Source organism: Gymnogyps californianus, chromosome Z, assembly GCF_018139145.2.
Source record: "Gymnogyps californianus isolate 813 chromosome Z, ASM1813914v2, whole genome shotgun sequence".
Classification (NCBI taxonomy): Eukaryota; Metazoa; Chordata; class Aves; order Accipitriformes; family Cathartidae; genus Gymnogyps; species Gymnogyps californianus.
The window spans coordinates 808,661-833,957 of record NC_059500.1 but is presented as its reverse complement, the minus strand read 5'-3'; the positions used below and the strand labels follow the sequence as shown (position 1 = coordinate 833,957).

At 41.0% G+C, this 25,297-nt stretch overlaps 1 protein-coding gene across 1 annotated transcript in view; it reads right to left on the bottom strand.

Annotated features, from left to right (window-relative positions):
- Positions 1-4,754: 4,754 nt before the first annotated feature.
- ELL2 (elongation factor for RNA polymerase II 2) overlaps positions 4,755-25,297 on the bottom strand; it is a 41,104-nt gene continuing 20,561 nt past the window's right edge. The window contains 11 exon segments of the mRNA XM_050913022.1: positions 4,755-5,553; positions 5,692-5,736; positions 6,726-6,897; positions 10,256-10,322; positions 12,623-12,934; positions 12,937-13,195; positions 14,957-15,047; positions 15,189-15,313; positions 18,051-18,310; positions 20,954-21,117; positions 23,847-23,968. Of these exon segments, the coding sequence (XP_050768979.1) occupies positions 5,437-5,553; positions 5,692-5,736; positions 6,726-6,897; positions 10,256-10,322; positions 12,623-12,934; positions 12,937-13,195; positions 14,957-15,047; positions 15,189-15,313; positions 18,051-18,310; positions 20,954-21,117; positions 23,847-23,968 (1,734 nt within the window). The 3' untranslated portion in view covers positions 4,755-5,436.

The following is a 25,297-nucleotide window of genomic DNA, read 5'->3' as shown; positions in this document are numbered from 1 at the left end:
TTTGGCACCTTGGGAGATGATGCAAGCCCACCCGTACATGTCGGTGGAAATGCCCAGCTGGCCATTAGCTCAGTGAAGGAGCAGGAGCAAGGACCTCTGCTCCGGGATGTGTGATCCGCACTGAGCTGGGCAGCTGGGCACGGCCGAGTTACAACCCTCGTACCGCTCCCAGCCCTCCGCTTTCTGCTGTGCTACTGATCCTTCTGCAAAAGGCTTTGTCTAAATGAAAATAAGAATACTTCTATACCTGTTCAACATCAAACTTTTGCATATAGCTTTCCGGAAGATGTAAACTTGCTCCAGGACTAGGGCTGAAATAGAAAACTGCATAGAAATACACATGCTAAAGGAGCACTTGGAGTTCAGGAGCTGGAAGTGTTAGATCCAAGCTATGCAGAGCCTACGTAATTATTTTTAACAGGGATGTACAGCATCCCCTTTCACCTTTCAGACAACTAGAACTGACTGGATTGGTGACTTTTTCACTGAAAATTTTAGAATTGTTTTCTGTTTTAGGGTTTAAGAGAGTGGCGGTTTCTTTTTTTCCTGTTTAGGGGGGCGTTGTTTTGTTTCTGGTTTGTTTTTTAGGGATCCAGATCGAAACGACAGCCAGAAATGCATGGGCCTATTAAGTACGTGGAAATCACACATCCTAAAGGCAGCTTATGGGCACAGTGCAACGTGAACCAGAATAAGGATATGTGCTTATAAAACATTTATCCATCAGTTTCATATTTATAACCAACAATTAGCTGTTGAGAGCGATGCAACCATCTTGTACCAACAGTTAGTGAGCAAGAGATAACCGATTTCTGTTGAAGAGAAGCCCTGGCGATTCAGCTAACAGCCAGACCCGAGACAGCACTGCCTGCTTCCTTCCCTGCGCGGTAGTGCACGTATCGGCCGTGGAAAAACCCTGTGGCCTGTGACGGTTTCCCAGACTCTTAAATTTGCTGGATATAGAAGTACTTTGCCAGGACTATGCCCTGTGCTTTGTAATAAAGCGGCACAGACAGGAGTCCAAAGCTTGGAAGAGTGAGAAAAAACAAGAAATGCAATTTAGCATGTGAACATTTTGCTCTTCTAGGTTAGAAATCGGTCCCAGCACCAGACGGCAAGGAAGACGGGTCACCTGCCAGCAGCATAGGAGAGGGAAGCGAAAGAGGCAGGATACTAAACTTGAGGCAAAAGGAGGGAGAGCAGTTAGAAACAGAGGACAACCTGCGGGGAAAATACCTACGTACGTCTGCTTTCAGCTCTAACTGAAGCAGCGCGCTCACTCAAACAGGCCGGCACAAATCAGCTCCTGTTCACCAGCAATCGTTTAATGCTGTCGTGGTTTAACCCCAGCCGGCAGCTAAGCACCACGCAGCTGCTCACTCACTGCCCCCCCACCCCTGGGATGGGGGAGAGAATCAGGAAAAAAACCTCGTGAGCTGAGATAAAGACAGTTTAATAGGACAGAAAGGAATGAAAAAAACAATGATAATGATAATAGTAATATGACAATAGTAATACTAAAAGAATTAAACTATACAAAGCAAGTGGTGCACAATGCAATTGCTCACCACTTGCCGACCAATGCCCAGTTAGTTCCCGAGCCGTGATCCACCCCTCCCAGCCAACTCCCCCAGTTTATATACTGGGCATGACGTCATATGGTATGGAATATCCCTTTGGCCAGTTTGGGTCAGCTGTCCTGGCGGTGTCCCCTCCCAGCTTCTTGTGCCCCCTCCAGCCTTCTTGCTGGCTGGGCATGAGAAGCTGAAAAATCCTTGACTTAGTATAAACACTACTTAGCAACAACTAAAAACATCAGCGTGTTATCAACATTCTTTTCCTACTAAATCCAAAACACAGCACTATACCAGCTACTAGAAAGAAAATTAACTCTGTCCTAGCCGAAACCAGGACAAATGCACGCCTTTCTCATTTCTCTGTCTGCACGTGGCAGCAGCACCCTTGCGTGCTCCGTAAATTAGCAGCAGGATGTTACCGCCGAGGCCGTGTCCCACCGATGGGCCACTTGCACATCAGCAGAATTCACCCTGTGCTCCCACAGTAAAGCCGCAGTCCCCACGGCAGCGGCCGTTGCGCTGCTTCGTTGCAGAGATGTCGGAGGGAGCCCAGACAAGGAAAGAGCAGTCTCAGGATTGCAAAGGTAAGATTTTATTGAGCTTAAATTGATGTAGAACGGAGGGGCAACAATGGCTCAAGTGTTCATTAATAAAACACCCCAGGATGTTTCACGTACAGAGTCTTAATACAGTTCGCATGGAAACAATTAAAAAAGTTGTAAAATACTCTCAAAGTCAGAAAGGGGGATTCACAGTCCTGTTTTAAGCCTTCATGTTCCCAAATATTCTCCTCCCTTGATCAATTTCATATCCTTCCCCAGAAGGTGGTCATGGAATTGCTGGCCACATCACTCCCCCATCAGGTACAGAAACAAATGGTAGTAAACTTACAAAAAGAACCATACTTCAAAGTAGCCATAGGTCTTTGCATGAATCAACATTTACGTATCTAGAAAGACTGGTTGTAACATCGCTATTTTAAAAAAACCTAACAAATGAGCAAAGTTACAATATCAACACTAACCCAATTTCTGTTTAAAACCTGTTGAAGTAAATTGCCTCCAACACTGGTCTACGTGTTTTACAAAACACTTCTAAAAGATTTGAATTTACTTTTTTTTTTTTGATAACTGACAAGGTGAACTGAAGACTTAAAAGCAGTCAAGTGAGTTGCTTCAAGTGACAGTTTAGAGCGTATCTACAATTTAAAAAAAAAAAAAAAAATTACTTCAGGCACAGTTTTGCTCCCTCAAACCGCAGCAAGATTGGAACCAATCCTCCTAACTTACGGTTTTTTTCAGCCAACTGGAAAGGGCTATTTCCTCCCTTTCAACCATGTGTGTATATATATTATCTTTTTTTTTTTTTTTTTTTATAAACTGTAGTGAGATTCACAGTTTCCACGAAGGAGACGTGCACCGTTGCCCCTTCTCTACATCAGTCCTTTACTTCAGATTTGTAGTAGCGTAACCCCAGCCAAGATGCCACCACGGGCAATGTGTGTTTCTCTGAGCAAGCAGGCCAGTTTTACAGGAAAGGCAACAATACAGTCAGAGGCCCTACTTCAACGGGCTTGCAACATCTGCTGAACAGGAGCGTCAACTCCAGGGCAACACGAGATAAGTAGCTATACAGCACTATTTTGCAATACATAGGCTGTCGGGTATACTCGCAAGGCTTCAGAAACGCTCAATGCAAATGGGCAAAACCTTCAGTTAAGGCCTTTACAGTAGCTTGTCAGGTCTGACGATGATATGCAGCGCTGGACCTCTGAAGTAGCACTAACCTCCAGCTGCAACATGCACACAGCCCGTAAACCAGAAGATGCATGCGAATACAGGTCAATGGTAAAAGGTGGTGGTGGGGAAATCAAAATAATAAAAAAAAAAAAAGAAAATCAATTAACTGCACTGGGTCTCAGTTATACAGCGACAGCACTACGCATGATCGCAACACATCAAGACAGTTGTAGCAGCATTGCGTGTCCCACAAGGGCCGTTCACGTCAGATCCAGGCACACCGTTCACATAAAGAGCACAGACCTGCCGTAAATGGGTCCCAGCGTCAGGAACTTCACATTATTTTAATCTGAACAGCCACTCTGTTTCTAGGTTGAAAGCTCACCACCCAGTGCAGCTGCAGCAGAACTGCAGTGAATTTAACAGCCCTTGCATTTATACCTGGGCATTACTGCCTGCGTACGCTCAGGACTGAATTCAGTCGTTAAACCCAGATGAACGCAGCTCTTAACGGGAAGCAAGGAGTCTTCTCTTCATTTTGCCATTTGAAATGCAGAGTTGGAAACAACTGTACTAATCCAAGGGACCCAAAGTCAACCTGGTCTCAGGTAGGTAGCACAAATATCACTGCCGTGCAACAGAAAGGGATGCACCTTGCTTGCTATTCCATCTTCATGAATGTAAAGTCTTTGAACCCACAAATTTAAGGCGAAAATTCAATTGCTCCCATTTACCTGAACGCATGTTTTCTGGCAGTCAAACATTTTCTGGTTTACGGTGATACACAACAGTTTTTTCTGATGCTGGAGATAAAGTCTGTTAGCGATACTACCAAAATTTTGGCAAAAATTCCAAAACCAGATTTGTAAACATAATGCTTCCCTTTTCAATTGGCAGCATTTTGAAAAGACAAACACAGTAAGACACACAAAGATTTTGCTCAATTTTCACCAAATAACCTGTGTTTTCACATGATAAAGTAAGCAATGGTTTACATCAAAATAAACCAAAAAACTGCATGAAATGAAAGTTTGTGCTGTTTGGTGATCACAGTATTTTTATAGTTAAATACATCTGTTCTTTGTTATATTCCCGGCACCCAGGAAGAAAAATCTTTAAATATATATTTCATGTAGGCAATAGCTTCTTTGCATATCTCTCTTCAAAAAATACTTTATAGTAGTATATAAATAGGTAACCTACATGCTTAATCTTATAATCTTGCCCCAAAACTATATATCTGTTTCATTTTTGTAAAGTATCAACTTCCCCAGTATTATTAAAGCTGACAAACGATTGAAATGGAAATGCTCTCATCTTCCACAATAGAAGTAGCAATTCTATAGGAAAAACCTACAGCAACACTCGTCAGTTGTTTTAACCTGAGCGTTTGGCCTACTTAGAGTAGCAGCTTTCCCCCCCCGCCCCCCATCACGCATGCTCACACCCACGCATTCTTGCACACACACCGTACAAGCACACACTTCCAGACACTGGTAGGCCACGTAGTGCTTCCCAGGTGCTTCAGCAAAGTGGGAGGCAGTGTAGCTAATAATTTAACTACACTAAATATACACAAGCAAACACCTTAAGGCAACCACTGCAATGAGGGGTTTAAGTTGCAGGGGTGAGTTTCCGTTGTAACAAAATGGGCTGTATACAGCACATATACATGCCTCTTTAACCCTCCAAAACAATGTGATTTTTTTTTTTTTTTTGTGCAAATTTCTAAACCTTCTACCATTTAAGGCAAAGAGTTTGCATTAACAAGAAAGGTCAGAAAACAGCCTTACGTTTATCGAAAAGCATTTCAATTTGCTACAATATTTTCTTAAAATATGCACAACTTCATAGTAGAGGTACTGGGTCCCCAGCATCTACCGATAAAATTGTTTCAACAAACATAAGTCTTGAAGAAAAGAAGGGACCAGAAAAAGCAGCTTCAAATATGCACATAAACAACATCAACAACAACAAAAGTAGTCAACTTAAGTTTGCTAATACTGAAACTTCTGTAACGCAAAAGTTTGATACTAATTTTTAGAACCTTAGAGCAACTAATCCTAAGTTTTAAATAAATAAGCTTCAGTTCATTCACATGTCCTGGTCAAAGCAGAAGACTAGTGCCATGACTGTGCTTGCCGTTGGTCAAATTCCCCTATTAGTCTCTTAATATGAGACAGCTTGTTGTGGAGATATTCGCATCTATACTTCTCTTCATAGTAGCTGGGGCTAGACTGTAAAGGTAAGATAAAAACAAAATTAGGGCATGAAAACATTTCTGCAGAGTTTAATATTTCATGTCCTTTGCTTAAAAATAGCCTTGAGCCGTTGTCAGTGACTACCACCTCCCACAAATCTGCTGTTACACATACCTCGTTTAGTTTTCGATACTCTTCTAAGACTTCCTCATGAAGGATCTTCAAGAGAAAAAACATGGAACATTTCACTACTACCAAAAAAATGCAAGTTTATGTAAACACTAAAAATACACTCAGTTTTACTCAAACAATTTTCTTATCCATGAGCCACCACTCTCCTGCATTGCAAAAATAAACCCCCAACCCCCCATATCACCCAAGATCTGCAATTAAACCTGCAAAGAGGCAACAAAAGGAGCATGTGTTCAAAGATTCCCTTTGAGAAGTCGCTCACGCTGCTGTGCATTCACAGACAGCTCAAAGAGGTGGAGTTTGAGGGCTGAACAACTTTTTGCAGTGTTTTGCCAAGCTTCAAAAATCAGAGCTAGCCCACGCAGGGTCTGAGCATGTATGCAAATTCTGCAAGGTGTCCCTTTGATTCAGCAGTACCAAGGATTTTAAAATATTCCTTCTGCTCACAAATACATTTGCAATCTGGCCAAAACCTAAATAAAAGCTAACCAAAAATCCTCAGCGTGCACACAGAATTAAAGAATTCTGATATTGAATGTGTGGAATTTGTATGTCCAAATCAGAGAAGTCCAGGCTGGAAAGCCAGAATATCAGGTTTTTAACACCCTTCTCTGCTAAAATCGTAGCTAGGATCAGCCACCTGGAAGATGAGTAAGTTGTGGCTGTAGGTTTAGTTAAGTGCATAAAATCATGGGAAATAGACAGTCAGGAAAGCCTTGGGATTACGGCCGCTGGTTTCCACGCGCTTCCAGTCTTCTCCCCCATCTGTGTAACTGCACCCCCTCAGCTCACCAGGGTGCTGAGGCAGTCAGCAAAGCCTGAGCCAGTCTGGCAATTCCTGCTATGCAACCGGTTACTCAGTCTCAGACATTGAACCTGGCAAGTCTTCTAAAAACCACGTCAATATAATCTAATAGATAAATATACTGAGGAGTCTGCCTGTGCTGAAAATGTGGACTTTTGGAAGGGATAAGAGGGAGATGAAACACAATCTTCACAGTTTTATCCTTCTTTACCTGATATTCTTTGGACCCTGGAGAAAGAAGCTTCCGTTGTGCATCAAGCTTCATGAATCTCCTGGTGATACTCTCTATCCGAGCATGCAAGCTCCTGTATTCATCATACTCCGCATTGAAGTCATCCTTGTAACTCTGGCGTTGCTCGTATGAGACTATCGCTATGTATTTTCTAATGGAAAAATAAGCACACGTGCAATTTTACACTAAGGACATTCCACAGTGAATATCAAGCGTAGTCACATAGTTAACTGATTTAAAGCTTCGGTGTCTGACTTTGCTTCTACATGTAAACACATGTGCGCCAAGAGAATGTACTCAGGTAATTACAGAAATCTACCATATTTTTGGGACAGTCATTTGCTAATATTTTACTTTTTAGAGTTTTTATTCAGCAGCTGCATACTAGAAAACATTAGCAGTCATTCGAATATAGAAGGACCAATAAATGCATCAGCTTCAGTGACAGAAGAGAAATTGCTAGATTATAATCTCTTTCTATGAAGGAACAGGTTAATTAAGTCATACTTACTTTTGAAAATTCATTTTCATTACATTTTTGGAAGGGACTGCATTTATGGAGTTGGATGCAGTTTAGGTTTTTGGCTACATTTGTGCCTATCTAACAGCAAAGCATAGTTAACGATAAAATTTGATTATTTTAGTGAACACCAGTTCCATTGTTGTCCGTTGAACTAATGCACACGCAATACAGCAACAAAAACAAATATGCAGAGAAGTCTGAAACTAAAAAAAGCCCATCACTTCACCTCCTACGGAGGGCAAAACCCATAACTGCTTAAAACCACTGATGCGGTTGAAACTTTCTTCATTCCCCTCTCCCTTAAACCAACATGAGCGGATTTAACAAGCTCATTATACAAATCCAAGGTGAAGTGGCAATGCGAGTAATAGATATCATTTCCCACCGCCGTCACACCAGGACACTTCTCATCCTCCTAGCCTAAAGACCTGGTTGTCTTTGGATGATACAGGCACCTCCACATGGGGAAGAATCCTTCAACCCACCCTTTGATTAATTTTAACGAGCAGTAAAAATTTAACAAGCTGGAAGTCAGTACCAACACAGATAACTTTTGCTGGTGATGTATCCCAGGCCAGATGCACCTGATTAGAATACTAGACAGTTTTTAAAAGAAAACTAAAGATGACTTCAACATTTTGTGAGGTACCTGTGAAGTGACAGCGTGCGTTACTAGCTTACGCACAGTTACATCCCACAGCAAGAGTCCCAGCACAGAACAAGAGCCCAGCAAAGCACTAGCAATGTCGGAGAGGGAAGAAATGACAGTAGAAGTGGGGAGAAACATGAATCTGGGTTTCTTCCTAGCTTTTGCTAAAGCTTTGCTTAAAAAGCCTGAGTTCCTTTGCTCTCATGGTCTTTATATTACGATAAAAAGTATCTTTATGCTAAAGCTGTGATTATACTCATGAATTATGTAGCACGTGGAGACGGAAGAGAAGCTGGAATAAACTACCAAAGTCCTTCTAACTGGATCGAATTGCAGGTGCTCTCAGGTTCCAATCTTCCTGTAATGATCAGGCAGATGCCTGAAACAGTGCGACCTAATTTTTTCCGGAACGCCATGGCCAGTAGATTATCTGTGAGATTGTTCCAGAGGTTGCTCCTTTCACAGAGAATTCTTCATTAAAGTTTTTACTCCCAATCAGAACTAAACCAACTCTATGAAATCTTGCATGAAGGCTTTTTTCTTTTGGTTTTAACTTTTAGCAGCAGCTGTTGGTGTCCAACTTTAATATTAGATTACACCAAATAAGCACATACCTTACTCCTCAGTATCACTGCCCTCAGCTGATTGGGAAGCAGACAGTGAAAAGCTGAATCTGTTTTCACCCAGCAGAGGCTGGGAATTAAATGTGGGTTTCAGTTCTCAGCCTAACATGTGAAGCACTAAACTGCTTCCCTGCAGGGCCAGACTTACTTTCAGCCTTTCCACGGATCATCGCTTACTGTATTAAATATGACACAAGGCACTACCACGCCGTCTGCTTTAATGCAGATGGACGACGCGCCAAATTTCAAGTGCAATGGGGAGGCCTGACCTCCCCTGCTGATGTTACTCCTCTGACAGAAGCTGGTGAACGTGGCAATTCGCAGCGTTTTAGCAGACAGACGCACTTCTCCCTCCCCTGCTGCACTGCAAATACAAGGGGGCTCAGCGGCACTGCTGCGGCTGACGCTGCGCAATCGCACTGCGAGGAAGTGTCAGGCTCATCCCGGCTTTACCTATCGCGGTGCTCCTTTCAGCTCTGAGCACTGAAGGCCCACCAAAACCTTCTCAAACTCATCCTTCCAACAGAGGAAAGAGCTTTAGATTGCTCCCCACTGTGTCCACCCCACCCCCCCCCAAAAGAGCATTTTATTGGAAATTCAGGTTGCACGGACCAAGTTATTCCAGTTATTCCACTGCAACCTCCTTCAACTTTCACATTTTCAAAAAAAGGCCACCAATAAAACAGTGGGGAAAAAGCCCAGACACTGGGCATTTGCAGAAGCTCTTTCTCTGTTTTACAACAGTAAAGAAAAATCCTCCTGATAGAAAAGTTTTAATAATCTAAAAAAGCATTTAGGCAACCAAATGATTCTGTTATTAGAGCTATTTCATTTTCAAGCAAGTTATTTAATACTTGTCATGGATGAAAAACTTTTTTTATATAGCAGGTAAATTTTAACTTTCGGGAATGGTCATCTGATGTGTGTCAACTTGTTAAGGAGCTAAAATTAAACTTACTGGGAAGTCCTTCTCTAATTTTATAGACTGCAATATGCCAGTCATTGCAGATATGTAACATTTCACATGCAAGCTTAATGCGTTTTTATCTTGCTTTGTAGTCAAAACTAAGCAACTAAAATTTAAAATCTGAATTGAGGTTTTTCTATTTTCTCTAGCTCTTCGGTCTGCAATTCTATGGTGAAATTGGATATTTTGCTGTAGCTTCAAGTTAGTCAGTGGCCATTTGATATCAAAGCTTTAGAAATAACTTTGATGGTTACCTCCTGTTAGCTGATACGTAGGCTTTGTCATGCTGGACTTTAAAGTCCGCTATCTTCCCTCCCCACCTTTCCAGCTTAGGTGCACCAAGCAGTGAAAACACAGGAAAGATGTCCCAATTTACGTATTCAGTATTTTAGCATTCAGCTTTCCTCCTGTATTGCCTCACCTCTAAAAAGAAAACAGCGCATCTTCATATTCCTTTTTTATTATGTTCTTGAAGAAGAATGAAATTAAATGTTTTAAGTCTTCTTCTAAAGTATATTAAAAATTCTTTTTAACACTTCTTTTCCCTCACAATAATTAAGGGACAACCTCAGAGTTTAAAACACGCAGGTACTCGAGTAAGGCAGCTGGGTGACTTAAAGGAACTTGTCATTATTCTAAAATTACATTTTGGTGCATTTTCAATTTTGTAGCTAAATGAGAGTTTTTATAGGTGATTTTTCAACTGCTTCAATGAGTGGCAAGAGACTTAATCGTTATTTTACTCACACGAAGTAGTCTGGTTGTTCACTTGTTGATGAAAGAGGATCTGTGGAGGCAGTGCAAGTTTCTTTAACTCCTACAGAAAAGGAGAATTTTGACACTTGCGATAAACAGATTTTTAATATAGCCAAACAATACCAACCTGATGGGCTTGAAAAAAATCCTTTAGAGTTTTATTCTCACAGTTAATTACTTGGAATAAGCTCTGTAAGTTAATAATAGGGCTCTCACAACCTTCTCCACAGTAGGCAGTACCAGGGTTTAGAAAGAGGGCATGGCTACTTTATTCTACAGGTTCTGTACTAACGCAGCATTAACCTGAGGTCAGCTTTTCTTATTTGAAGACATGATGTGGCATCCGCACAGCAATTCAAGTTATGCAGCAACAGATGTAGCTGCACAAAAGACGACAGCTTGAGACATATATATATATATATGTATATATCTATCTATCTCAACATCCAGGTTCTAGTGAGAAATAGAGTAGAAAGCTGAAGTTGTTTTCATGCCATGTTTTTATCCCTCCTTCCCTGCCAATTACGGATATCCAAAGTTAGATTTAATTTCAGCACTTTTCTAAGCAGGAAAGTCAATAGCATTGTATATGGGTTACTGGCATTCAGGCTTCAATAACCTGCAACAAAGACTTGCTCCTCATTAATGTGGCAATACTGGGTTTGAAAGTTATTTGCACTTGTAAATTGCTCTTTTGCTCTTTTAAATGGCATTATGAAAGCACAGTATGCTTAATCTCTAATCCCTCCTTTTAAAGGAATATTTCAGGAGCCCCCTATCTTTTTGATAAATAAGAAAAATAGCTGTCGTAAGAAAAAGTTCGCTGGTACAGGAAGGAACACCCAGTTATCTTGGTAATCTCTCTCTGCTTTTCATTTGGGGTTTTGTGGCAAGCTTAAAAAACACACAATCCTTTATATTCATTATTATCTTACATAGCCACTGTTTAAACACAGTACTTATGCTAAAGCTCAACCATTCTTGCCAACCTCTAAGCTATCTGTGCTTTACGTCATGGGGAGAGAAAAGAGCTATCATACAATGTTCTACTCGATTCTTTTGCTTTTAATATTACAGTTATTATATGGTATAGCAGGAGTATAAGAAGTGTAAAAGTGGGAACAAAATTTGAGAGAAATGCAAACAGTAATATTAATAGTCACAGTATGTACAATACAACTTATGTGAACAGTTTTGCTGCGAGCATTTCATTTCCAAAAATTCAAGTGTATTTGTTGACATGGCTCGGTCCATTTGAAAGCTTCAGTGTAAGCACCAACGTGAAACGTAGTACAGATTTTTCCTTTCCTAGCTGTTCATAAATTTGTTACTGGCTGCTGGAGAAAGATGCTCACACGTTTATAAATTCAAGCATGAATATTTTCAAAGCAATCCCAAGCCACATGGGCACAAGTGTAGTATGTCCAGGGTAAATGTGAAAAGACCATCTCAAAGCACCCTTATCGACAAGCACGCCACCACTTCAAAGAGGCGCCCTGCATACTCTAAAGTCACCTCCGGGAAAGGGCTAAACCTGACTTCTAATTTGTGAGTCAAACCTCTGAAATTAGACAACGCACAGATTTAACAAAGGAACTGAACTCTGCCCTATTTTGTGTGTGTGTGTGAAGAAATCAAGTATTCCTTGTGCGTTTCTGTTTAGCTTTTCAATGCCATTTTACATGTGTACCATTTCTACATCTTTTGAAGTCATAAATTCTGCAGCTAAGATGGAGAGGAGCTCACAGCACAGTTCAAACCAAAACTCTTAGTAAACTGCACACCAGTTTATGTAGGTTTTAGACTTTCCATGAAAAGGTTGATACACAATGAAATACATTTATGTCTGATCTATGTGTTTCAGTAAACTAGTATGCAATAAACTTGTGACAGGTTTTTATCTTCAGCGCGCAGATTTTAAAACTTGTTGATGGAAAAAGTGGAGTAAGTTTCACTGAACTGTCAGTTTACTGGAAATCAAGCAAAAAAAAATCCATTCCTTGTGTTTTTTCTAGTACCTAGCTCTTCCTTTTAACCAGTTTCTGCCCAACAGCAATCCATTTAAGATTTCTTTGTCCTAATGATTTTTGTACTACAGAGTGAGAATTTTTAAAAATTAATCTAATTTTAGATAAGGTTGCAGCAGAACAGCTTCTGGGTTTTGTTGGTTTTTTTAAACTAGCAGTTACAGTGTAATGCAACAGTAGAAAAAAAAATATTGATTCTTCATGACCATAAAGTAGGGATAATGGCAAAGCACTGAATATATAGCAAGTGAAAACACAGACCATGTGCGTGTCCAGTCCCTTTGCAGCAGGGTCACCCACACAGTTGTTAGGAAAAGCAGCGTATTAATACCTTCACCTGAATTCGTACGGGAGGATTTTTTCAGCTTGGCAGTTTCTTCTTTTCTAAGGTCTTTCTCCTCCTTGCTCGCACTCGTAGCGTCCTGCATTTCGCTTTCGTCCTCCTCCGTATGCTCATTTACCTCCTCGGGCTTTTGGTGCAACACCACATGCTCCTCACCTACGGACTTGGGAGGCTCCACCTGCACCGCGGCAGGCACCGGGATTCCCAAAGGAGTCTGTGAGGTATATTTTTGTTGCTGGTCCTCAGAGATGCTACTGTTATTTTGACTGAAGCTGTCCACCGGCAGGTCTTGCGTCCCCGCCCCTCAGGGGTGCTGGGGGAGTTGGAGCTGGCAGTTTGAGGAGGGTTGGAAGTGGGAAGGAGTGTGGGAGGCAGCGGCAGAGGAGCGGGAGTAGCGGCGGCTGCAGGGGGGGGAGGCGGCGGAGGGGCGGCAGTGGCTTTCTCGCTGGAGGCAGGCAAGTGGCCACTGAACGACGGCCACTGGACTCGACTGCTCAGGTGAGATATCCTCTGCTTTTTGATCATTAGAGGATTGATAAAATCAGCATTCGAAAGCCGTTTCTGTAATAATAAAAACAAAATTTTTAAAAATCAGCAGAATTAAGTTTTGCTCCCATTCTGAAAAAGTGGCACTTCTGAACAGGCAATTGGTTGAAACCACATCTTTCTTATCTAAAGATAGCTGTTGAACAAGGAAGTACTGCAGCTAAATACATGGTTTATTTCATTCTTAGTTTCTAATCTTATGATTTAGCAAGTTGTTCTTCAAATCTACAGCTAGAAGGCTTTGGGAGAAAGATTCTCTCTTCAGCAGCTCTATCAAAGGCTTCACCAAAACGAGGAGGTCAGGTCGGTATTGTTTAGGTACCGATTTCCATTCGGACATACCGGGTTAAGAGTCAGCTTTTGCTGTCACACAGCCATGAGATTCACTACAGCGGCCCCGGGAAGCACACAGCAGTGTGCTTATCAGAGAGCGTGAAGTGCAAAGCTGGTAAAAATAGGTAAACCCCCCAGTTTTGCTACAGTTGTCGTTCCAGCTGTTCTCCGGCTGAAACGTGGGTTCTCTAGCAACCATACACTGCTCATGTTGACATACAAGCAGCAGCTTGGACCAGGAGTGCCAGGCATGGCTCTGTGCCACCCTGTTGAAATAAATCCAGATTCTGTGTGTACGGAGGCAGGTGTGAAGAGGTCCCTGGGACCTGCACCATTTCATGTTCTGAGATGGAAGAAAGTTAGGGAAAAGCAGAGGTGTGCCCTCCCTCCTCTATTTAAATGTAAATATCTCAGTGGTGAACAACTTTCCATACTTCCCAGCTTATTGTTGTACATTGTGTGCACTGAAGTGCAGCTGTAGTCACAGAAAGTATCAAACTTTTCCTTAAAGTAAGGCCTTTTATGTGGAGTTTTCCAAGCTTCTCAAAGGGTTTGCATTGTCCTCTTGTATTGATAGGAAAACAGGACATATGCATTTTAAGTCTCAAAAGGCTGGGGGAAGGCTGACGTACCCTGCTGATTCAGATCTGCCTTTTCACACCTGGGCTACCCTGAATCAAAATGGGTGCTTAAATGATGCCTATAGGGAAGAAAAAAAAAAATCCTCCAAGCAGATCACTGTTGTAATTTGTCCTTATTCTAGACTTTCCTAAGCTTTATATTTAAACAGTAGCACAGGTATGTTTGTGCATATTTTATGTATTATAACTACCATATCACAACGAACCTTGAACTCATGCAACCATGTAGCAAAAACATATACGTATCTTGTCTTTAAAAGACCTTCCTATGCACCAAGAAAAACAAGTTACGTGGCAATACAAAACAGTTTTAAGTATTTAACCAGAAAGCACAGGGTTGTGTAACAGTAATGGGTAACCAAGAAGTTCAGCAGGCGACTTTAAACTCTACAGGCAAGTTTAGGCTTCTGCAAGGTCAATGTGCTATGGATGGGCAGTTATGATTTAGGCCAACGCGTTGGCTGTTCAAACATGACAGGGGTGGTCTCTCTCAGAGATCTAGGTGTATTTACAAAATACTGTGTAGACAGGAATTGTTTATTTTTCTGAACACTTTAATAAACATTCTGAAATACAGAACACTACATATAGCAGCCCTTAAGCTATGTGGCCATAAGTTTTTTGCAGTCTTTGACTGTGCAACCACCTTTAAAAAAAAATATAATCATCCAATCAGAAAAAAATGCTTCAGTTTTTCATGTGTTAAAGACAATATTAGTGCTTCACATACAGCTTTTACACCAATATAAAGTGTGATAAATCTTAATACACTGTAAATAATGTTACAAAAGATACAAAATACCTGAGAAGAAGTTGATGGAGCATCTTTATTAGAAGTTACAGGAGATTCCGAATGGCTGGTGCTGGTGGCATTCTGAGATGAATTTAATTTTCTGTAAGGATGACCCAACATTTCAGGTTACAAGGCAAAAATGTCTGTGTCATAGTTCTTTCATTATAGGGAAGACAGACATTCATTTCCCAGAAAAAGTTTTTTAAATGGCTATTTTCCTTCCCCTAGAGACTGAACTTACCTAGAAAGTATTAACTCCAATGACTGTTTATCTATTTCATTGTATCCAGGCCAATCTTTTTGAATTTCTTTAAATACATAATCCTTCAGAGTGTAAGAATTATCCTTTGGATTCAGGTTGGCTACCTACAGGCAGACATTTAAGAAAATAAATGTTCATTATACCTAAATGCAAACTACAGAAATAAGATTGGTACTGCAAAGCTAAATCAAAGCTAAAAATGGAATCACGCACAAGTTTTCCAGGTTTTTTAGATGTGAAGATCAAAGTAGCTCTCACGTAATGAGCACCAAGTGTAAAAAACGTAGTCAATTTGGGATGTAGAAATTTGGATCGAAGAAAATCCCAAACTGCTGCAAGCATGTATGAAACGTATTCTATGAAAGCCTCTCTCTGCACCATGTATCTGGTTTCTTCTCTTTAACACAGCATTGAAAAATCAAGGCAAACATGCCAAAACTTTAAACCTTCACTGCATGAAATACGTGGAGAGGCCTAGTTTTTTATTTTTATTTATTTTTCTTTTTTAAGAACTGAAGAACACTATCTCCACATACAAATTCAGATTTGTCCAACGTCAGGAGGACACCTGCTGTTCTTTTGTTTTACACAGCTATACTGCGACGCAGAGCACAGACTGTGCCTGGAACAATGCATGTTTTCCATCATCCCATTAACGATCACAGTATGTTGTCATTTGTCTTGATAAACAGAATTGCTTTTCTTTCTCAAGTGCCTGAGCCACAATATAGCTTTCTACTGAACAGTTGTACGCAATAACCTAACTAGCACTAAACTTCTTTTAGTACAAAGATGAATTATTCAGCTATCCCATTAGTTTTAAGCCACATCAAAGTTTTACCGATTGGGAAAAAAAGTAACTGCACTCATATCTAACAAGTTATATTTTGAAAACAAGAGTTAGTGCTAAAAAGGTTTAAGGAGAGGTGTACAGGCCCAGATGCACTCTTCATCTTGCAGACACAGGGTTCATTACAGCAAAGTATTGTCATGAGAAGGTCATGTGCATGCCTTGCTGTATACCTCTGAAAATAAAATGGGTTTATATCTTCCTTAAGAAAAATACAAAGTATACTTAAGAAGTTAAAGTGAGCTAGTAAAACCTTGAGACCATCGACACCTGAAGTGCTGGTTTAGACTTGATCACCTGACATCTGTTCAGAGTTTCAGAGAAAACCTCAAAGAAAAACAATCTCCATCAATTTGCCTGACACAAAATGCTGAATAACTCATTAACACACCACGACCACTTTTCACAGTTTTGCCTATTTTTCCCTCCAAAACATGATAAATACTGCTAATTCATGTCTGTGTGCATGTCTGTCTGTCCCCAGCTTAAAAAAAATTTGAAAGTAAGAAAGATACCCTGAAACAGTAATTCACTTGTTAAAAACAGAACTAAAGCTGTATTCTAAGAGAAGCAAATCTGTGCATATTAGATCTTAGCAAGTTCAAGCTGCCGGTTTTAGATTTGTACAAAAAAAACCCTCATTATGAAGCTACGAAAAATGTGAGCAAGGCTTTTCAGGGTGTAGTGCTGCTAACATGACTGTTTCTGAATTCAAACCAGTACCTTGATGTAGTTCACACCACATACAGGAAGCAGACTCCAACAAAGTCTCCTTAAACATTGCCAAGCATAAGGGGACAGGAGAAAATTTTTGCACCTTTTATTCTCTCGGGAGCCGAACTTTTGGAATTTTATAATCAACTTAAAGTATAAATTGACTACTTCAATTTGTATGTAAGAACACGGCTCTCGTTAAATTGTGTATGTCTTCAGGGTGAAAAAAAGCTACCATTGCACTCGGCAAACAAAGCAACAACACTTAACATATTAAAGGAATGAGTTTTTAAAATTCAGTGTAGGATCAACCAAAGCTGTATGTGTTGATTTTTACTCACTTTAATACGTTCGAAAACACTTTTTTCCTAGCTAAATAGGAAATATTCCTACTTTACATATCAATACATGCATAATTCAGCCATAGTCTACGGGTACAGGGAGTATTTAAAAAGGGAGGAGCCACTGCATCTTACAATACCTTTCAGAAGCCTTTTCTGAACTGTTTTAGTAGAAAATTAATAAGTGACACTCTTGAACACACAGCTTAAAAGTTTTACCTATACAACATTATAGGCTTACTAACAATTTTGATGGATATGATAAGGAAATACAAATGGAACTTAACTCAAAGGAGCACTGGAAAAGCTACTGAATAAAAAAAGGTTTCAAGTAAGATAAAGACACAATCCACATGATAGCAAAGAAACACTACGCTCAAAATCGGACTGCCACCTTTTTCATTTATGATTTGGCTGGGACGCCCTTCCCTGGATTGCAATTCTAACAGATCCTAAGAGAATCCAAGTACCATTTACAGGCCACCAACTACGTTCAAATGAAATACTAACCTATGCGATTACCAAACTTCTCTCCTCAAACTTGTCACAAGAAATATTAAGTACTATGACAAACTATTTCACACAATCAAGAGAGCGCATGGTCAGTTTCTCTTGATTAAGCAGTTAAGCAGTCCAAGTAAAAGAGAGAGAAAAAAAAAAGATATTAGGAGCAACAAAGCTAGAAATAGTTAATTATTGCCTGCCATTCTAGCAAAACAAAAACACTCCCCCAAAATTTTTTAATCTTTGTCTCCTTTCCTCACGTTGACTTGCAGTTTGGGGCATCTGTATAAAGTTTACTGAAAAACTTAAACAAGGAGTATTACGTAAGTGTTTATTATTCTCTAATTTAAACACTGGAGTAACACAGCTCAAAATTATGATTAAAAGAATAGCAGGAGGGAAAAATTGCTGGCACAAACTCCATGATCTCACCTGCTGAAGGATAGTTCCAAGGGAATTCTTGTCCTTTTGGTTGACACCATCTCTCTGCAAGCGAGCAAGTAACTCTGGTTTCTTGTAACTCTTCAGTGCCAGTAAGTGAATCACCCTGTCCCTGTACGGTCGCTGAGAAACACTACTGTGTGTGTGAGTCCTCCGTATCGTGTTTGCAGGGTTCATGGGTGTTGATCTCTTCCTCTCGGGCACAGCATCTGGAATGCTTTGTGGTGCTCTTCTGACCGGTACTCTTCTTCCTAAAGTAAGAGTGGGGGGGGAAAAAAAAGGTAAAAGAGTGACATGGCAGGTTGGGAGAAGACAAGAAAGTTGATTTAAAAGAATTTACCACGCCAGATAAACTCTAAAAACTGTATTTAGTTAGCATTTCAAGATCTGCAAGAACACAGGTAGTGAAGATGCATTGAGCTAGGCATTAACAAAGAAATAGTCAATATTAAAAAAAGCTGGTAAATGAGTGACACCAGTAGGAAGACTTTACTGATTATTTATATAGATGGTGCTTTTATTATTTTTCCAGTTTATAAGCTCAAGCACTGAATACCCAAAATCAGGCATCTTTTTTAGAAGAGTACTCTAAAGTATGATGCAGAGGTCTTCCATATAATTAAAAGATTCCACATTAATGCCTAGGGAGACCAACTCTACACAATTGCATCACTGCTTAAACAAACTACCAACACTTGGTGCTAATCACTTGAGTAACCATAAGTTACACCACATTTTAAGCTGAAATGTTCCCTTATTAAAATAAGCCCAGGTGTGTCAGAAACAATACACCAAAAATTTAACAGTGCTTGGGACCAAGGCCAGAGAAGTTTTAAAATATGGCCTGCACAGCATTTTGGATCAAACTCTATAAAAAGACATGTTTCTCAACTGGTGGAACAATGCAAGTGTTTGCAAGCGATGCATCCAGAATTTTAAAATAACACCACCCAACCTGAATCTCAGTTTTCCAGAAAAAGACCCAAACTTCTCTACTCTGTGTTTTTAAATACCATTCGCTATCAGACAGAAAAAAAAAGATTTATCAGAATATTACAGAAAATCATTGTAGTAAATACTGTTTGCAATCCAACAGAGGATGTGACACAAACCAGGCATTTTTCTGAAACCAACAACTCATGTTTGGTACATGAGGGAGACTTAATGAGTATTGGTGAGAAAATCTGGAGCTTGCTCTCTTCTATCAGACACACAGAGACTGAGCTGTGCTTATGGACCGCTTGTCCTCAGGAATAACAAAAATTTGTTTCCATTTTGCAGCGGAGGCCAAACCTTTATAACCTTTCCACCCTGCATGTTCCCTGGACATTGCCCTTCTGGTTTTCAAGAACAAACCTAATCATGCAAGCACACACAGTTACATTTTTAGAACAGTATGAACTTGCCAGTTGTTTATTGAACGCATTACAAACGTTTTGACAAGTTAAATTCAATGTAGATACACAAACCCCTGGCACAGCTGATAGTGTAAGCAGCATTCAAACAAAACACCTCCTAAAGTCATGTCTCTGAATCACTTAAAAAAAATTAACTGAAAAACATAACCAAGCATTAACATGATTAACAACCCCAGTTCCTAATTTATACTGCATGAAGCATGTTGCAAAGTCACCCCCGTGCCCTACCAGCAACTAGACCTGTCCTACCTGAGCTTCCTCAATGCCAGTATGAAACAAAAGTACCCCCAAATATCATAATTGTCCTACTGCCAGTCTTCAGACCCCATTTATTTGATGCTAAATACTCACTTAAGATCTATTTAAACCATCAACAAGAATCACACAGATCATTCACATGTAAAATAGAACTTCCCCAATGAGAAGTTTTGAAATATATGAAAGGGGCTCCTCTCACGCTGCCATTAAAGAGCAATTTAGACAATACAGGGCAAGCAGTCCCAACTCCATGTCCTGGTATCAACCTGTGCCGAGCTCCCTTAGTGTCAAGGCCACAGACGCTTGGTTTTGTATCTCTAAAAAGCCATGACGATGCCGGCTTAAAATGATCTGCAGTAAGTTGAGGCATAGCAAGCATTGCACCATCACTGTCAAGGACATCCGTGCTGGTGGAGGACTGCAGCCACAGCCAAGTGAGAGCCTGTTTTACGTAATGAAGATGGATGTACCTGGTTCAGCTCACTGCTGCAGGCAGGACCGCAGCTGCCTGCACCACTGAGTGCCTATAAGGTGGATGCTCACCTTGCGTCTATCTGCAGCCATCTCCAGGCTCCTCGGCGAAACGGTACTCAGAACAGTTTAATAATGAATGATACCACCTAAACGCTTTTTGTTTCGTGGAAAACAATGAAATCCATGGGAAGGTGCCAACATTACCTTACTTTAACTTCCCCCCCCAAAATATGGTCTTGTGGTAACAGTTGCTTATTAATGACCAAGACATAAAATAAATAAAATTTAATCAGCATTAGCAAGTGTGAAAAGCAAAGTTTTTCATATTACGCTTATGAATTTGTATATGAGACTTCCTCAATGTTAGTTTTTTTAGATTACAAATTAAGGTTAATAGTTTAGCACAGTGTTTAGGTACTCAAAAGTCCTGTTACAAAAACAAAACATTAGCTACTAAACCAGAGAATTTAAGTGCCTGGGGTAGTAAAAACCCTCACCTCAATGGTCAAAATTTCAACCAGTCAAGCAATATGGGAACAGGGAAGGACTGGCAGGCTTTCTGGGGGAAAAAAAAGGCTAATGTCTGAATGCAGCAACAGGAGACTGCAAATCTGTAACATGAGGGCAAGCTACCTACAGCTGAGATCTCTGAACACACCACCTTTCCCAAGAATACTCTGAAAAGATGAATTACTGAGTTTAAAAACTTAGAGACATCTAGTAAAAAATGAAATACAACCATACCTAAAAATGGTCCACCAGGTTTAATAACCTTTGCACTTCGATTGCGCGACTCCTCTTCTGCCTGGGTCATGCGCTCTCTGGTCGTCAGATAGGAATCACTTGTTGCACATACTGTAATTTTATTCTGTATATATCCCAGGCAACTGAGTTGCAAGGCTCCAGAACTATAAAAACATTGAAAAAGGTTGAGCCCAAGCACTAGTTCAGGTTTAGAAGTATGGTTGTACCAGGAACTTTAAAACCTGTCTTAACAGGTGAAGAAAAACGTTTTCTAGTTCTGACAGCGAGCTAGGGCGTAAATATATTTCAGATCGTCTCTACACATCCAAATTGTATCAGTTTTACCTGTCGGTGTAATTACAATTTCCTCACATAACCATACGTGAGAGGCAGGCTCAGGGCAGTGCCGGTGGCTGTACTGGCAGCTGCGGCCATGACAATTAGAGGGACCACTCGGGCAGGTACACTGGCACCCTAATGGCGGGCAGGTCCTGCCCCGGAGGCTTTCCACCGGCCGCCCGGCTCTCAGCTCACCACACGTCTCCTCTCCTCCGCCTGAGGCGGACGGTGGTGGCCCTAGACCCTGCGAGGCCCAGCCTCCCTTCGAGGCCCACGCCCTGGTCTCCCCCCATCTTGCTTTCAAAGATGTCCGCCCTCCTCGTCGCCCGCTCGGTGCGTTCGACAGCGCCGAGGAGCGCTTGGCGGGTCCGCCCGCCGGCTCCTCTGAGGACTCGTGTTCGAGCAGAGGCACTCGGAGGAAACCCCGCGTGAGGGGAAGGACGGCGAGGTCTCCTCGGCGGCGTCAGGGCGGGCGATGGGCTTCAGGAGGCGTTTGTGGAGGAGCCCGGCCCTCCGTGGTCAGTCCAAACACGCACCTGCAGTGCACTGCGCCCAGCCAGGAGGGCACCTCGACTGACTAACAGCGGCTGCCTTTAAACCGGATTAATTATCATCGCTCTTAACGTGGACACTGTGCGGCACCCGCCATTGCAACAGCTCTGACCAGAGAAAGGACACCGGCTTCAGCTAACCCGGAACACTTTAACCACCTTAAAACTCCCCATCAAGGCTCCACGAAGAAGGGTCAAGCATCTCGTGTCCCAACTTACCACGTCATTTCTCAAAGTCACAAAGCTGGACCAAGCCACCGACCGGTATTTCAAGATGATACAGCTACAGTTTTGCCCATAGCCTAGAGCTATGTATTGATTCCCTGCTCTGAAATCACTGCCTTTACAGCAGAAAAAAGGTCCTTCTTGCCATCTAAAGCACAGCTTTTACCCATTGCCCATTTCCTTGAACATCACTGCCTGCCTTTATGTGCTTTTTCACCACGGGAACGGCCGAGCGCTGACCGAGACGCTGTGTAATCCCGCTCCTCGGGGTGGATGTTTTCAAAATCGGAGCCAGTTTTGAAGCTAGACCTGCCTTGAGCACAAAATTAGACTAGACACCCTGCAGAGGTCCTTTCTGGTTTTATTTTTTTTAAAACGACTCTGCATGTAACACTACACAAGTTTTGCATTAACTTTGCAGGCACTTTGCACAAACTGAGAGCTGGCTACAAAGGACCTCGCGAAAGCTCGTCTGAATTAGATTTTGAAGAAGATTAGTAAAACCACATTAAAACTACCTAGGCATGCTATTCAGAATTATTCAGAGCTAAAGCAGCTTAAATTTAATCTTACTTAAAAAATACAGTTTAATTCAACTGAAGGTGCTCCTTCCCAAAGGCGAAAGTGCCCTCAGAGATGCTCGGGAGAGGCAAGCCAAGAGCGGAGGCAGGACCTCTCACCCCCGGCATGCACTCCTGCCGCTTGCTTTGTGCCAGCCCTGGCAGCTGTCTGACCCCTTTCAGATCCAGTTTAATAAAAAAGAAAAAAAAAAGAAAAAAGAACCAAAACAAAACCAACAGAACCCAAAAACCCCACACTGCCCCAGGCTCCCCCAGGTCTGCCACTAAACCATTCGGCTTTTTGCCAATCCCATCAGTTAAGTGAGTTCACTGAAAGGCTGCATTGTAGTAGAAGAGACCTAACGCAAGGGGAGAAAGAGGAGGATGAGGGTGCTGAGAGATCTCCTGTTAGGCAAAGAGCTATTAAATCAGCTCATTTTCTTATTGCTCCCAAAACCCGCTATCTAGACTAATCTCTGTTTTGAAATTGAGGGCAGAAGCTCTCCTGTGACCGAGAACCTGAGCAGCACCTTTTGGAGACGTGTCGGTGTGCCTGTTTGCAATCAGCTTCCCAGATCAATACACAAACTCTGCCTGCGATGTCCTAGTTAATCAAATGGGACAAACAGTCATTCAACACCACTGGACTACATCGATACTACGCTGAACTTAGTATTCTAGAAGCTGAAGCAAACTTAATGTAAAAGCATGGTATTTTCTTGCCTTCTTGGTAGACGTTAACACTGTTCACTTTGACTCAAAGGACCAGGACAAGGTGCTGCTGTATTACGTTTGGATTCTGAAACACCATGGTCGTGCAATTATGGATAAGGTCACTGATTTATGTGGTTCTTAAAATAAGACAACTATCCATCAGGGCCAGCATGCTAGCATGCTGCCAGCCATAATCATATTTACATATGGTTGTAGAATGGATCTGGTCTAGCTTGGACGATGCTGAGCTCCAAATGCTTTTAAAAATAGCACTAAGAGGTGAGAAAGTACTCAAAAGGTTACTTTTTTAAGAGCAAAACCAAAAAGAATTCTATGTAAAAGCAAGTATTTATAATTAGCAAGAAATCATGCTATTCCTAGGAATTAATTTTCTACTGCAGCTCATCACTAGGAGCATGCTCGTGTTAAAGGTTTTCGCTATATGCTCAAAGCCACAGAATCTACTTAAATTTGCCATGAAAGGAAATGTTAAGTAAAACTTACCTTGTGTTCATTTGCTGGACACAGTCAAAGCTTCCCTGAGGATTATCTTTGCCAACATTTGACAAGTAGAAGTTAAATGTATGCACTTCATTTGGCACATCAACTTTGGGAATTTTAATAAGCTAAAAGGAAAAAAAAAGTTTATGTAAAAACTTCAATCTACACTCCTTTGCTTGTGATTAACTAGGACCATAATTTTAAATAAGAAACTGTATTTCGAAAGTTTTGATACAATTTCAGTCACGTCACTAAAAAGGCTGCTTTGGCACAATTCTCCTCTGAAAGCAGCGCTGGCTACATGTCTGTCACAGCAGTAACTGCACTGGAAAAGCTACAGTCGCTCAGCCTCTAATTCAGCAAAGCATTCAAGTGGCAAGTCATCCTTTCCCATTTAGTGGAATTAATATGCACGTGCTTAACTTTAAATGCAAGCGCCTGAGTATAATCAAACGGACCGAAGCTCCGCTGACGAAACAGACGAGAGCAATTGGCACGGACCACATCGGGCACTGCCCCGACTTCGTGATTTATTCAGTCCTAATGAACCATGTATGGGAGTCAGCTCAAAGACAGAAAAAAAGCCAGCAACACCCAAATTACAAGAGTAAAACTTCCTAAACTATAAAAGACGAATTTCAACTCCAACAGGCGCTAAAAGCCTTTTTCTTTTACTCAGCTCTAGATGCAATTATTTGCATAAATGTGAAATGTAAATAGTTTTTTGTGAGTTTAGTCAGATGCAACAAAACTTGATTTCCTTGGCTGAACTAATCATTTAGTACAGAATGTGCTGCATTCTGCTGGAGCTTACAAATGTAAATATGAGAAATCATTAAAATGTTTATTAGCATAAGCACATTTTTCAATGTGCTGCTATACAAAACAATACCAAAGCACAAAAAACCTACTGCCATCCAACTACTTTATTCTGGAGGTAAAATCAGCTTGCAGTAAATCTAAAAAGCTGTTCTTCTGAAATTTGCTTGAATTTTTAATGATATTAAATACAACTGACAAAGTATGTAAAAGCAATATTCAACTGTCTCTTAGAAATCTTTCTCTCAATATTTTGTTTGTGAGATTGGCCAGTCTTCATAAATGTCAATGTCATTTGCACAAAGCGCTACTACAAAACAATGCCATTACCATTTCTATTTTAATCATCAGTACCGGCAGAGCTTACCAACAGCTTGGGGCAGTGACTGGACATGAAGGAGAAAGACAAGTCACCTGAACACCATATTCTTTTACTTAAGCTTAAAGTACTAGCATGCTTAAAGGAGCAATCTATGCATTTTATAGAAGAATGGAAATAAATCAGGTAAGTTACCAAACACACAATCTTGGATTATATATGAAGCTTTACCTTTTAATGATTATGAAGGTTACTATAGAGTAACCATTAACCTAAGATGACCATAGGGGCCTAAATGACACTAAAATTCATCTAC